At 38.7% G+C, this 15,634-nt stretch overlaps 1 protein-coding gene across 3 annotated transcripts in view; it reads right to left on the minus strand.

Annotated features, from left to right (window-relative positions):
• GLRB (glycine receptor beta) overlaps positions 1 to 14,594 on the minus strand; it is a 47,200-nt gene extending 32,606 nt beyond the window's left edge. For 2 of the 3 annotated variants that reach the window (XM_030947914.1, XM_030947912.1), the window contains exons 1-3: positions 14,559 to 14,594; positions 12,972 to 13,125; positions 1,714 to 1,820 (exon numbers count right to left, since the gene is read on the minus strand). In XM_030947914.1, coding sequence (XP_030803774.1) covers positions 1,714 to 1,820; positions 12,972 to 13,093 — 229 coding nt within the window. In that variant the 5' untranslated portion in view covers positions 13,094 to 13,125; positions 14,559 to 14,594. Of the gene's footprint in view, positions 1 to 1,713; positions 1,821 to 12,971; positions 13,126 to 14,436; positions 14,507 to 14,558 lie in introns of those variants that run through there. The other variant, XM_030947913.1, reaches the window with a different exon arrangement.
• Between the last annotated feature and the right edge of the window lie 1,040 nt (positions 14,595 to 15,634).

Here is a 15,634-nt window from a genome sequence, read left to right on the forward strand (position 1 = left end):
CACTACTTTTATTTAGTACCTCTATGGTATGAATGTCAGGACGTCCACTAGATGCAGGTATATAATTTACACTGTTACAAATACTCAGTGGGTTTCTTCCTACTTTCAGCAGCAAAAGAGATATAAGAATATATGAATACTCTTTTGACAGACTAAGCAAATACAGTGCTAAGTAACATATGTTTCTTCCAATAGCATGTTTGTTTGCATAAAATATTTTTATGTACATTTAATACATAAATTCAAACTCATTCTCTTGGTCACCAGAAATCTATGAAGATAAAATTTCCCTTCTTCAGTTAAACCCATTTGTTTGGTTTGGTTTTTTAATCAGACTATTAAATTGTGATGCTTTTGGTTATGCAATAAGCACAATACTTCTTTTAATGCCTGATGCATGTGACAGAGCACCCATCACATCACTAGTAGCCAAGAGTGTACTCTCTCTTCCAGATTTGAATAGGATGTGCCATCCAAGAAAATCACTCATGTGTGAGGAACATTTTAACATGGGCAAACCACTTGTCAGAAAATGTTCTTTTTCTTCCACCTCCCTCTGAGTTAACATTACATGTCCTTCCTTTCCCTTCTGTCTTGATTCTTACCAGACTGCCAGAAGGGTTATCAAAAATATAAAGAAATCTGCACCATGCTTTGTGATTATAAGCTGATTATGCTGAAGAACAGGTAGAGAAGAGGCTGGACATTTATTCTTTGTGACAAGACAGTGGTGAAAATATATAAATTTGGTTCTACAGAGAATAAGAAAGAAGCAGTACACTTGCTGAGAATTGAGTTTAATATGTTTATAAAACTGTTAAATAGAACTGAAAATAGCCTCTTCAAAAGCACAATAAACATTTAAGATTTCCGAATTTTTCATACTAGTCATATTCATGTTAAAATATCTCTTAATGTTCATGTAATTATACGAGGAGCTTTAAAATGAAAGAGCTGTTTTATGTAAACTGCATTGCCTATATGTAATAAAATTGTCTACATCTTTTTAGTAGTACATTATTTACAGAAGGTAAATAATCTAATTCCTGAAAAGTCTAATTTGCAGCCTAACTTGTGTGAATTCTTAGAGGTTTGGCAGAGAATATGTATTTCAACTTTTTCTCCTCGTGTAAGGGTTCACACACTCTACACAGAAGAATCCTGCAACATCTGACTACCAGGAAGATGTTTAAATGGCAGAAAATGTGTTTCAATGCATTATCTATATGGATTCCTGAAGTGTGAAGCTTTATAACTAAAATATCTTTAAAGAATTTAATAATTCCATAGTTTGCTAATAGTGATACTGCTGACCCCAACTTTTTATAGTCATCTTAAAGGATGTCTATAGAGAAATCTGGTGGTTTAAAATGCTGTAAAGCAGAGTCTAACTAAAATGTAGAGATAAAAATATATTTTAAAACTTATTCTATAAATTCTATTTCTACACTTAAAAAGTCTTTTATAAAATAAGACCAATAGTAATAAAGCATCACATACTATTATGATAATGAAATCCTAGCATATTATCTTTCATTTCAAAAGGATAAATATCTTCTGCAGCTTCACACTATCTACGGAGGCTTCCATTAAAAAAAAAACCAACACAAATATTTAGCTTGTGAGTATTATATCTACATAATTTTTCTCTGTGTAAAAAGAGAAAAAATTAAAATCCAAAGATTAAAACAGAGGCTGAAGTATCTGACAAACCTTTGAAATTAGGCCTTATCCTGGGATCATAGCTGAGCAATAGTCTATTCAAGATATTGCTGGTAGAATTAGCAGGTACTCTTGCAAGGTCTTCAGCTGATTGCTGCCTGTAAAAAAAAGTTCATTAGTTACTACCAAGACAGAAACAACTGCATGCTTAAACTGAAGCGATTTTAAAGTAATGCCATAAATGCCTTTTCACAAGCAAAAAAAAAGTTCATTATTTTCAGGTGCCATACTGCATAGTCTTCCTTTCCTTGAGAAGTTTCAGTATTTTTCAAGAAACTACTTGTGTAATAAACACAAATGCTCTCTGACATACTCTTAACTGTAAACTTGGAAGCAAATAAACTGCAATTCACAAATTGTTTCCTTCCCTCCTAACAAAAATATGCAGAGGGACATGATTTCTTCATCAGTAGAAAGCAGCCACCTGAACTATATTTAGTGACTGTCAGATTAGGAACCTTAGTAAATTGACAGCCACTTTGTAGGTGCCAAAGCATGCAGAGGCTTTTGGCAGTCTCCGGCTAGCACATGCCAGCTATTCCACCCAGAGCTGGAGGATTGCATAATCTCTTTGTCAAGTGCTAATAAAAGCTTTACTGGCTTTACTTGGACTCTGATTTTGCAGAGGGAATTTAAACATCTGCATTACCTTGCCATTATTGTGCTGGGTGTTAAATGAAAACCATTGCTGCAATCAAAAAAAACTGTGACAGGTAAATGTAGCTACAAGAGTACATGAAATCGAGTGTAATAAAAAGCAATATGGGTGCGTCACTGCCCTCCCCAGGTATTTTAAACACCAAGCAGGCTCATAATTGTATGTAAATGAATTTGTATATTTCCAGAACCTGTTCAGTGACTGTTTCCAGTTTTGAATTCTGTCTCATAATCACTTTTCCATCCCTTTTATGATTACTTTGCTGTCTTTCTGTCATTATAATTCAGTAACCAGGATGCCATGTAATGATAAGAGAAACACTGTACATAGGTATAATTCATATGCATCAACATTATCACCTCTTGCAAAATAATGTACAAATGTATTTGAAAAAATGATCAAGTTTATTACCTTAATGTTTTCCATAATCAGCATCAGCTGCTGTGGCCTTCTTCACCCTGTAATTTCTTTTTTTCATTATTGTCTCCTATACCAATGTCAGTTTGACAGACCTACAGGTTATTCTGTATAACAGCTAAGTTTTTTTTCTTCTCATCCTTCAGTTTCCTTCATGTCCTCTGGGATTTCTGCCTTATTTCTGCCTTATTACAATTTTTTGAAGAAAGCATTAACTCTACAGAAGGCTTTTGACCAGTTAAAAAAGAAAAACAACAAAAAAAACCACATGAATGTAGTAGACCGTAGACCTCCTGATTTCAAAATGTCCAATTATGGTAGCTCCTGTTCAGCATTTTCTTTATTGATTACTGAGAAATTAATTAATTAATAAATGTCAGCATACCATGACATTGGCATTTGATTGAAAACTGGAGATGAGACCAGAGTCTAGCCCTTGAAGAGCTTTTATTAATGACCTTACCTTTAAAAACAACTGCTTTAACTCAAACCATAAGGGCAAAAGGAATCAGATTTGCTTACTTGGTAGCACTCACTATGCATTCCCAAAGAGATTTAATCTTCTCAGTTAACATTTAACAACTAAAACATTTATAAATAAAACTATGAAGGAGTTCCCTATTATTAAAAGAATGTCAACCATTATGAAAACATGAATACATTTTATTATATCATAGCCTCCTTGATACCCATTGAGCATTTTATTGATCAGGAAAAAAATAATCATATTTCTGTTTTCTTTGTTGTATTCAGGATATTTCTGAAACCTAAAGCTATATATCTGCTTAGCTAGCTAGCTTAGCTTAGCTTTTCTTGTATTTGCTTGATGTTATAAATGAAGAAAAAATTATGGCAATAAAATGGCACTAAAACCTTGAAATTTTGACTACTAAACAGTAATTAGCAGGATAAGTATGCATTCCAAAAACTACACAGAGATGCACCTACCAAGAAATATGTATCCAGGAGGATACCTTAAACTATAACATACAGGAAGAGAAAAGAATTGTGGAGCAGCATTAAGTGGCTGCAGTATATAATTCCCCACCTACCTCTTGCAGTAAACACACTATAACCTCTGTGATCTGTAACAACCACATAGGTGAACTAATTGTTCCAGCAGAACTTCTCCAGAGATAATTGGTCTTCTAATAAAAAAAGGAAGCATTTACTTCTAGCAACATATGTTAACTTCCTGTTATGTATACAGGTCTGCATGTTCTGTATACATTAATCCTCTGCTACTTTAATATTAGAGCAATTAAAAAAGGAATATGTGTTCTAACTCTTTTCTTAATAATTGACAAATTCAAACAATCCTCCCAGGGCTGAGTTTATAAGTTTTTATATTTTACTTAGAATTGGATCACTATGCAAAAGAATTAGTTTATTTCCTCATTTGGTCAGGCAGCTGGACTAAATGATCATTGTAGGTCCCTTCCAGCTGAAATGTTCCATTCCATTCTATTCTATTCTATTCTATTCTATTCTATTCTATTCTATTCTATTCTATTCTATTCTATTCTATTCCAATTCTGTAATTTTGAGATGTGCTTGGTTTTCAGTGATGACCTTTACCAATGAAGAGGTTGCTATAGAAATATCATAAACCAGTTTTGTATGCTTTTTTTGCTGTTACCACTAGCTGGACAAAAGGAAAATAAAAGATAAAGATTATTTTCCATTTTCTAAAAAAGAGCAATTCAGAAAAGAATGTTCATTTAGCTATTAAAAAGGCAGGCAAACATTCTGTATGCTGCGTTTTATCAGATACAGAAAGGTTCATGCCACTGCTTCCTTGTAAGTCTCACATATTAACATCTAAAACATCTACATCAGATGTCTACAAAAACTACATTTATAAAATAATCTCCTTAATACTGAAAATAAGATTTCTTTCTAAATTATGTATGTCCAGTACAATGCAATATGAAAACAAATCCAAGCAACAACTAATGAACAAACTTAAATACTTTTTTTTTATTTTTTGTCATGGGTTATACAAAAAAGTTCATTAAATAGTGAAAACAGTAATCTGAACTACACAGGATAACATGGGCATATAAATGAAACACAAATGTTCATAAAAAGCAATGAGTAAGAGGAATAAACTGGTAGCTTTGTGAGATCTGAGCTGTACTGCAGAAGTATATTAATACAAATATCTGTTCAGGTTGTTTGTTCAAAAGCCATCCAAAAATTGGGCAAAGGAGACTTATTGCACTGGGAAGGCAGTGATGGGAAGAACAATGCTGGTAAAGAACACCAGAATCACATCTTCCACAAGCCCTTGGGTTGTGTTTTGAACTTAAGTGTAGAAGTGCATTTGTCCTTGCTTATCTAAGAACCAAGTGAAATACAATGACATTGGCTGCTTTGAATTAGGAGGACAAGCATTGAGATTCAGTAATTGCTACTTTTAAAGGTCACTTTGAATGAAGTCGTTAAAATAGCTACTGGGAAAAAAAAGCTCTGCTGAGTATCAGTCATATTTTCACTGTGGTTCTTTTACAGCTTTAAACTACCATCATTGAACAGCACACAAGGAAACTTCTCCACAATGACTGAATTTCCTTTTGAGAGCCTTGCTGACCAAAATGCCTAAATTTCACCTGGAAATCAATACATCCTTGGGGTGAGTTAAGAAGTTAGCCACACTTTTGGAGTGACAGATGAGCCGAAAGACCTAATAAGAGAGTTAATGGGATGTATTAGGTGCTTGGATAAAGAGGTTGGAACTATTAATGTGAGACATTTACCTACAGCCACAACCACCCCTGCTTAACTAGCCATTATGGAATGAATTAATGAGAGGCATATTTGTATATTACATAAGACAAAAAGGATTTGAGCTGAGATCTGCCTTTCTAGAAGAGTATTACTCCAGTGTGCTAAAGGTTGAGTCCCACATAACAACACACATACCGAGAAGGTATTTACCATTTTTTCTAATTCAACCTCCAATTTTCCCACTTGTAAAACACTGGTAACTTTGATTTCCACCAGCTGCAGCATGTATTTTAATTTTAATGCATTCATTTCAACCTGTGTTGAATGCATGTGGCGCTGATGGAAAGCATTAAGAAACAGGAATGTAGCACTCTTCACAGTAGTGCATGACTTCTAAGCAAGATACAGTGCTTAGAAGCAGCAAAGGATAAAGCAACAGAAGCCTCACAGTTGCTATGAAGAAAATTTAAAAGCAAGTAATTGTAAACCTAGAACTTTCCCTACCAAAAAATTTTACCTAAGTAACAATTTAAAAAGCCCACACCACCAACATACAAAATACCCAAACCCAAAGTGATTTTTCTGTCTCTGAATATTTATTCAGAGATAGAAAATGGAAAACAACCAGCATTCTTGTATACACAGAAGTATCTTCACTTCTTCAGTGTCCTCACAATCCAGAGAGAAAACAAGGTACAGTTAGTCTTTTGCTATAACATCCCTGAGTGAAATGCCTGATCTTTCAGAGGTTACATCTGAATCAAAGAACTGCTTTACATACTGTATTTCACAGGACATGCAGTAAGGTGTTCATCTCCTCTTCCAATGCAGCTCTACACCTTTTATCACTGCCTTTGAAGATCATGGCCAACATTTTAAGTTGATGGCAACAGGTAATTATTTTCATAATTCACTAATCAAAATCCAGAATTTTAGATAAGCAAATATGCATGACAAAAGGAAGCATGTATTATACTTGGTTTGAAATTTATATAGCTTTACATTTGTGTTAGGCAAATGTGTCAAAAGACATTATATCTCTATAGGTCATCATGACATTTATTCTCTCAGAGCACACTGAAGTTACAAGGAGTCCTTTCCACATGCAGTGCTACAGGAGGAAAGAATATAAAAAATATCCTATACAAACAGGAAGGAAAGTATTTTCATAGTTCTAAATTACTGACAGATAAAAATACATGATGGAAACTGACACTGTAGTCATATAACATGGCTGTGTACATGTGAGAAAGATAAAAATAAGTATGGGAAACATAATATCCCACCATATATTTTAAGTCCAATTTTCCTGATATAAACTATCAGTGTTCTGATTTGCAGGCATTTGATTTTTTGAGTGCAATAACTCTAAGCATAAAAACAAGTTAATACATATCAATGACATACTATATAACTCTTCTGAGTGATCTCTCTAATCTCTAGTATGTTTAAGAGCTACATTTTCAAACTGTGCAAGGTGACTTGTCTATTCCTAAGAAGATTCATTACAATTAGTCCAGTGAAAAGTAGTATCACTAATTACACTAAAACTATGGAACTCTGAGTCACCATTTATACGCCTTCACAAATGAAGTTGATAGCTAAACACCTAAAATGAGATAGGTAGCTTCAGTACTGAAATTTGGAGGTAGTGCAGAGTGGTGAAAAAAAGAGAAAGGTTCCTTCATAGCTAATTTTGAAACAGAAACCCAGATTAGGCACCCTGAATTTTGAACTGCGAGTTGAGGGGGTGAAACAGCTCGTCTTTTATCTCATGTTGTAGATAGAACAAAGAGAATAGTCTCCTAATGTGGACATGAAGACAACCTTCCTGCAGTTAGGGAGTGTCAATAGCTGTTAGTGTCACTTCAGTCCTTGTCTTGCAGAAACCTCTTAAATCCAGCTTTGGTTTCATAATTCACCATTCCCAGGGTTAGACACCTTAACGAGTGTTTATATGGGAATCTGAAGTGCCTTATTATTCACTAAACTTGAGAAAAGCAAGCTGGTTCATCTGCCTGCCACAGAGCTGACAGACCCCAAACCAACAGAGCCAGGTTAGCATGGTATTTCACCCAGCCTGAACTAGTACTGCTCTCAGCAATGTGGTTTTTTGCTAAAGTTAGCTTGCTTGCTCCTAGCTTAGGCATCTCTGCATCCCACCAAAGTCACCACCTGTGACCCTTGCACATAATGGGTGTCTTGTGGCGTCTTGATATAGCATACAGATGTAAAACAGGATAAGCATCCACAAGTTTAAGCAACATTTTGGAATTAATTTATCTACATCTGTTCCATACCCCAATATTTTCTTTCCAAATGCTGTAAATATGGAGACAATATAAGGACCTTGGTAAAATCTAACCACCTGCATGGTGGTATAAGTGGAGATATAAGAGGAAAATATAAGTTGAGATACATTCTATATAATTTGCCTTGACAACAGAACTCAGACCTATGGTTTTGCTTGGGCTTGGGTAAAGATGGTGCAATTCAACCCACAGATCCAAGTTTTTTCTCAGTCTGGAAGTTGTATAAGAAATACAAAGTCTGTAACTTTTCCACACAATTTTGGTGTCTTGCCACTCCAGTGTTGAGAACGGAGCAAACGTTGCTCACCGAGAGGGAAAGTTACTGAACGAGAACCAGTCTAACATGCTTAACTACTGCTTTACAAGAGAGCTTGGGTTTTGCTTATACAGCTTTACCTTTTACTGCCCACCACATTTGACCATTTTGAAAACAAATTCGCAAACCTTCTGGAATGTGGCCCTATCTGTCTGGGATCACAGCTTTCCATGAGAGTTACATGATACAGAATAATAAAAGCATTCACCAACTGCTGTTATTAAAGGGCAGAAGAATTTTTATAGGAACAAGGCCTGGGCTCTGCGAAGTACTTATCATTGGAATGACTGTCAGATGTATCTTCTTCCACAACCAAATTCAGGCTTTTCTTTCAACTTCATTCTACCTCCTCCCACAAAGTGTATAAACCCTTCCACCACACCTACAAATGAAAATGTTCACAGACTTATCAACAGTGTCTTCTAGATGATGGGAATGAAGAGAGACATGATGCTGCTTTCCCAGCAATTACATTTTGGGGTTGATCAGATACAGATAGAGAGGTGATGTATACCCAAAAACTTGATAAAAAAGTTACAGTTCATGAAGAAGTGGAGAGGAGCCACGGTGTAAAATATATTTTGAACTTTAGTTTTAGTAGGAAGGGCATGACAGAAGCCTTAAGTTAACCAACAGAAATTTGAGGCCAGAGTTTCATACAACTCTGCTTTAAACACATCAAAGCCTTTTTTCCCTAGTTCCACAGTCTTTTGTTGTTGTTTTTTAAAAGAAGCTGTTTATCTGTGACCTTTCTAAGCTTCTGCCTGGCAGATGGCATAAGCCATGTTTTCTGGAGGGCTTAGAGGGCCATTTCACAGTTTCTGAAGTAGCTGATATGCTTTGTTCAATACAAGCCAAATATGATTTGTACTCCTGCTTTGTGCATAAAAAAGGTCTCTGTAGATATTATACAGTATTTAGTAAATCATCCCCAAGGATATAAATCTCCATGTGGACAAATGCATAAAGGTGAAGAGAGATGCTGTTTTCAAAGCACAGTCCTGCTATCCAGACAAAAGGATGAGATTTAGGGACTGAGGTTTTGCATTCAGCATTGCTGTGGCATTAGGGATGCTGAGAGATCTTCAGAAGTGAAAGCTGTGCAAGTGAACAGCTGAGTCATCCTAAAACTATAATTAACAGGGATAGCTGTGATGATGACCACAGTCATTACTGGTTTTGTTAGCTGCTATGTGACACTCTTACTTTTCTATTTCTTCTCTAATACTGTAATAACCAAGCTTCCCTTTCCTTATAATTTCATTTGTCTAGAGATCTTGAGTAGTTTTGAGTAGAGACCTTCCAGGCTGCTAAGGATTGTGGAAGTAACAGCAGCAGCTCAAACACCATAAAATAACTGAAGTGTTTATTATGGTATAACAAAAGGAAAAACATTTTTCAGCAGTCCTCTAAGTCACAGCTAACTGTCCCACATGTTTAAGAGAAGGTATTATGAGGAATTATGAAGAAGTTAATAATAGCTAAGTAACAAAGTCTGTGAGCAGGAAAGAGATCAAGTAATTTAATCCATCTGCAGCTGTATAAAAATCATCTGTATTAAGTATATAAAATTTCAAAATAAGCTTTGTTAACAGTAACACACTTTTTTTTCTCGAAGGGGTAGGCCTGATTTTTTTTTAAGATTTTCCATGGAAACAAAAGGCAAAAGTTTTGTTACTAAAGCTTTGTATTTCATTGCACTTTGTATCTGTGGAAGCCAGTTTCTCAGATTTATGGTGTAAAACTCTCTATTATAACATTTTAGGCCCAATATGTCAATTTCTTTGTTAATCAACAAAGATTCAGGAATCAGAAAGAAGTATAATTATTCTATATTTCACTTGGAAAGCCTGAGGTAAGAAGGAAAATTATCTAAATGCAGGATGTGAAATCTTACATCTGTTCTGAGAAAGCATTAAATCAAAGTAAGAACCAAATGATTAAGCATCAGTTTCAATAAACTCTTCAATAAAAACTGGGGAAAAATAGTTTCAAGAATAAATGAAAATAAGATGGCAATTAAGCCACTATCACACAATGCACTGAGAAGTACAGCATCATGAATAATCACCAGGGTTTGCTCTAAGATACAAAACACAATTTTCCTGATTTAAGGAAGCAAATATCTGTTTATGAGACAATAATGAACTTTTTATGGGGTTTCTAATCAGCTTTTTTTCATCTTATCCTAAGAGTAGTTAATTTTATGCCAGAGAGGTGCATTTGGCAAAAGGCTTGTATTCTAGAGGGCCGTAAAAGGAAAAGTTCAAGCGTGCTTAATTTTTATCCAAACAAATTCACTATAAAGTCCCAAGCCAATCTTGTAGCCATCCATTTCTTAACATCAAATTAAGAAACTCAGGCAGTAATATGACGTTCAGTATAAGGTTTTCCTAAATAATGATTTGCATAGATTTGGATTTCATTATAAAATTTGCAAGAGAAGACTGCTCCGTATACAACTACTAAGGCAGTTTTTTGCTCTCTTGAAGAATTAAAATTTAGCTTTTCACATGCTGCAAGGAGATAAAAGGCAATAATTTGTTACAATTAAGCTTTAAACTTTATTGCACCAGTAACCAATGCAATTAAAGGTGGATTAAGAGTTTAACTTTTAAATGTACATTTACATTAGAAATTTGTACCATTCAATTTTATAAATAATACAATTTTTTGGTTAAAAAATAAAGTGCATTCTTCTAAAATATTTCTTTCATGATTACTAGGAAATTTTTCATTTAGACACTTCCTTGAGTAGTTTTAGTCAACCCTTATAGTGTCACTTGATTCCCTCTCCACTGCATTGTGTTTTGGTTAGGTTCTGAGGAAAGATTGTTTGCTTTTTTCACAAAAAAAAATTACTACTAGTAGGCAACCTCTTTTACAACACAGAGTGCCACCAAATCAAGAAGTTTTGTGAAAGATCATTTAAAAAATGCTGATGATTGGAAGTTTGCCAACAGCAGCCTGAGTTAAAAGAGCATTGGGCAGTTTCTCTGCCAGACAGAGTTGATTTTCATTGCTCATTCACATGACAGGTCTTCTAGATTCCAGCCACAGAAACAGCAACCCCACTATTACAAGTGGTTGTCTCTCAAGCTGTGAACTTCAGCCAAGTGAGATATAGACAACTTGGTCATTATTCAGGAGATCAAACAGGATCATTGCTACAGCAAATCTTGCCAGCAGCACTGCACAGTGGATCAACAAGTACTGGATTCACCAGTATTTTTGCAGACAGATTCAACTGGAAAAGTACCACTTTGAAAATGATAGCACGTATTCAATGTTTTTTCAAGTGTATTGGTGACAAATGACATAATATTTAATGGTACCAAGAAATACAGGGCTTAAAATAAAAACAAACAAGAAAAATCTACTCACTTACAAAGATAAAATGACATTGCTGTTTTGAATCTGCTAAGACTAAGTCAAGAACAGGGGGAAATGTTGGCTATTTAAAAAGACCATGGAAGACCTGGATTCAGTTCCCAGCTGCCTAACTCACTTTCCAAGGGCTTCTGTTCTGATGCCTGTGCTGGGAACCCTAACATTTCTCTCCTTGTGACAAACTCTCACAGTAGCTCAGACCAAAAGCCTCATCCAGAACTCAACTTAACTTTTAAAAGGGAAAGAATAAGTAGGGGTAATTTCAGATGAGTTATGATCACATTTGAGACATATCTTAATGTATTCAAATCTAATGACCAGTATAATTTTTTAGGTTTGATATAAAAAAAAGAGAAGGAAGACATGCACCATATGTTTCTACATTCTAAAATTTGAGGTTACAAATAAACATCACCATCGATGTTTGAAAAGAATGGAAACTTTAAAAAGTACTACTTGAACAATGCTTCTGTCTGATTATTCCACTTTTACTTCGTCTTTTCTTTGGAAAAAGTTGATTAATGTTAAATAACCAGTCTAACATTCTGTACCTCTTCTTTTATGGTCAAAGAAGAAATATGTTTTAACTTTGTCTAAACAATTTTAACATTTCAGTCATAGCAATTTTCTACACTTACTGGCAACTTATCACAGTCCATCAATCTTTTCTTCAGATATTTACAACGTAACACTAAAAAATGAGTAAGGCTGGCCAAGAAAATTCTAAAAATAGCACTCACAAATAAAATATTGTCCTATGGATCACAGCTTAAATTGTGGTAGGCATTAGAAAGAGGGAGTATTTTTAATATCAAGTAATCATAGGTGTCTAGAACACATCCTCTATTCAACTGGACAAGCACAGATTATAATTTCTGTATTTTTACAGGGAGATTATTCAATAAGGGCATACTTTATAGCAACAATCAATACATCCACCTCCATAAAAGCTATAGAATTATACATGATTGATGAAAGATGCTGAAGATCTTAGTCCTATTCAACATGCACCAAGAATACGTGTAGGACAACCCTTCTCTTACAGAACTAGCTAACCAGAAGCTGAATTTAATCATGACAATTTTGAACCCTCCTTGCTTTCCCCAGTACACCTGTGACATGATGCTAGACAGCACAGCACTATGAGACCATGCTACTGTGAACCCATAAATAGCAAGGCACTGGGTTGAAATCCACCACAAGAAAATGAACAATTACTGTGGCTAAGATTTTCCCTTGCACTAAAACAGAAGAACTGATGCAGAAGGAACACAACGACAGATGCTGGTCAAACCCATTCCCACCACAGACCCCATCCTTTCCGCAGAAAGCACCACCTTCTACTTCAATTGCCACATAATTTCCACTGCTAAAAACAAGGCAGGATCACCATCATACAAAAGCATAAAAGAAAGCAAGAACATACGATGGACATAGATATTGCTTCTTTTTCCCTTTTCCTTTCTTTGAAGACTTCTCTTTGGAATAGACTTCTTCAACCCATAAGGAGAATGAGATGAAACATAAAATTGCTAGTAAGAACTTCATCTTGAAAGTTACGCTTCAGAGAAATCTTCAGTCTGTGGTAAAAGAAAGCAGTTTATGTTAGTAGGGCTGGATATGGCAAAAGGAAATACATACCTGCAAAAAGTAAACAAATATTTCATGGGAATTGGGTTTTTGTTGTCCTTCATTGTCCTGGGAGAGAGAATCTGTTCACATGTATCCCTGACATGAAACTGACTTAGGCAATTTCCAGAGAGTCAAGTAGCTTCCCAAAGTTGAAACTGACAGTAAGGAACAGATTTAAATGCAGATCTGCTTCAGTGTGTTTAAGAAATGTTATGTCTTTCAAAGACTGCCTAACCAAAAATATTCAGAAGCTTGGAAAGGGGCTCCTCACCAGAAATGTATCAACTGCATTAAATACAATGTCAACCAGTCATGTAGCAAGGCAAGGAACTGCAAGCTCTCTGTGACCTTGCACAGATAAAATAGCAACCATTTCAACGCTGGTTATGACAAGAGGTTATAAATACAATTTTATGTACAGAATTTAAACACACCAATTTTGCATGAAGCATTTCCACTGCAGAGCCAGCACTGACAGGGCCTTGCAAAGATGACTAAACACAACCAGCAATACTATGCTTTATTGCATTGTGCTCAGCGTAATATTTAAACTTCTCTGGGGCAAAAGCATGTACCCCAAAGGCCAGGAGATGAGTCTGTGTTTGGCCAGAGGCAGCCCCACCTGCCCCTGGCCACAGCACTGCGGCACCCAAGGCATTTCCCATTTGTTTGCCATTCTACACATAATTCCCAAGCATTTCCTTGGGCCAACAGAAATCTCGCAGACGCCTCAAAACCTGCTGCATTTTCCACTTTTATTTATTTGGATTTTTCCCCGCACTGTTTTCAAAGAGCTGTACCTCTCCCTCTTTTCCCCCACCTCCGGGAGGTGCCGGGATGCTTCGGCTGCCCCTTTCCTGGGAGCCGCAGCATCGCCACCCCCCCGGCCCGGCCGGGAAAGGTCGCGGATCTGCCCCTGCCGCCACCGGCCCCTCTCCTGGCCTCCCGGCCCGAGGCCTCCCACCAGCCCCGGCACCGGGAAAGGAGCGGCCTCCCCTCCGCGCTGCCGGCGCTCCGCGGGGAGCGGGAGGACGAGACGAGCGGGGCTCCCCTCGCGGCCCCGGCAGCACCCCCGCCCGGGCCGTGCCCCAGCGCCGCCCGCCGCCGCCCCACGGCGCTGGCCGAGGTGCTGACGGGCTCGGCCGTGCCGCCCGGCGGAACGGGGCCCTCGGGCCGGACCCTCGATCCCCGCCCGCCCCACCGGGGAGCGGGCCCCGCCCGCACAGGCGGCCCCGCCGCCGCCCGCGCCCCGCGCTCACCGCCGGACGCTGCGATCCCCCCGCGCTCAGCGGCGGCGGCGGCGGCCCGGGAGCGGGCGGGCCATGCCGCGGCCCGGCCGCAGCGACAGCGCGGCTCCTCCGGCGGCGGAGCGAGCCCCTACCTCCGGCGGTGCCTCCGCGGCCAGTGAGCATGTGCGGCGCCGCGGCGCTCCCCAGCGAGCACGTCCCGGAGCCCGCCCACACTCGGGCACTGCGCGCCGGGAAGGGCAGCGGGGCCGCCGGCCCGGACCCCGGCCCTGCCGCCGCTGGACACGGGGCACCGGCCGGGCGGTGGGAGGTGGAGAAGGGGGTAGCGGAGCGGAGCATCCTCTGGTCTCTGGCGAGAGGAGAATGCGTTCGATAGTGGTGTTGGGAGATACCTAACGGAGTTGGCAGGAACAGAATATTAACGGAGAGGGACTGAGTAGAATGAGAGGAAGAGGGAGTGCAGGCTTGCACAGGTGAGTGGAATGGTGGATCAATGGGCCAAGGCCAGTTGTATTCAACAAGGTCAAGTGCAGCATCCTGCCCTTGGGACACTACAACCCCCTGCAGGGCTACAGGCTGGGGGAGTGCGACTGCAAAGCTGCCCAAAGGACTCTGGGGCTGCTGATAAACAGCAGCTGAACATGAGCCAGTGTGTGCTCAGGTGGCCAAGAAGGCCAATGGCATCCTGGCCTGGATCACCAATAGTGTGGCCAGCAATAGTGTGACCAGGGCAGTGATCATCCCCTTGTACTCGGCACTGGTGAGGCTGCACCTCAAATCCTGTGTTCAGTTTTGGGCCCCTCACTACAGAAAGGATATTGAAGTGCTGTAGAGAGTCCAGAGAACTCTGGACCAAAGACCAGACTCTGGTGGATGGTCTGGATAGTAAGTCCTATGGAGAGCAGCTGAGAGGTGGGCATGTTTAGCCTGGAGAAGAGAAGGCTCAGACAAGACTTTTCAGACTTTTCTGCTCTCAACAACTGAAAAGAAATTGTATAAGGGTAAGGATAAATTCTTTTTCCAGCAGTCCCTTACAAGGCCTGGGGAAGGGGCAGGAGGCATCCCAGGACACCTGGGTGGGCAGGGAGAACTTGCCAGCCCAGCTTCCACTCCGCACAACCTTATCTTGGCAACAGCACAGATGCAACAACAGCTCCAGGCTGATGTAGGGCCGGGGCATAGGCCTAGCTCTCTGGGATGAGGACCACCT

Source organism: Camarhynchus parvulus, chromosome 4 (assembly GCF_901933205.1).
Source record: "Camarhynchus parvulus chromosome 4, STF_HiC, whole genome shotgun sequence".
Lineage (NCBI taxonomy): Eukaryota > Metazoa > Chordata > Aves > Passeriformes > Thraupidae > Camarhynchus > Camarhynchus parvulus.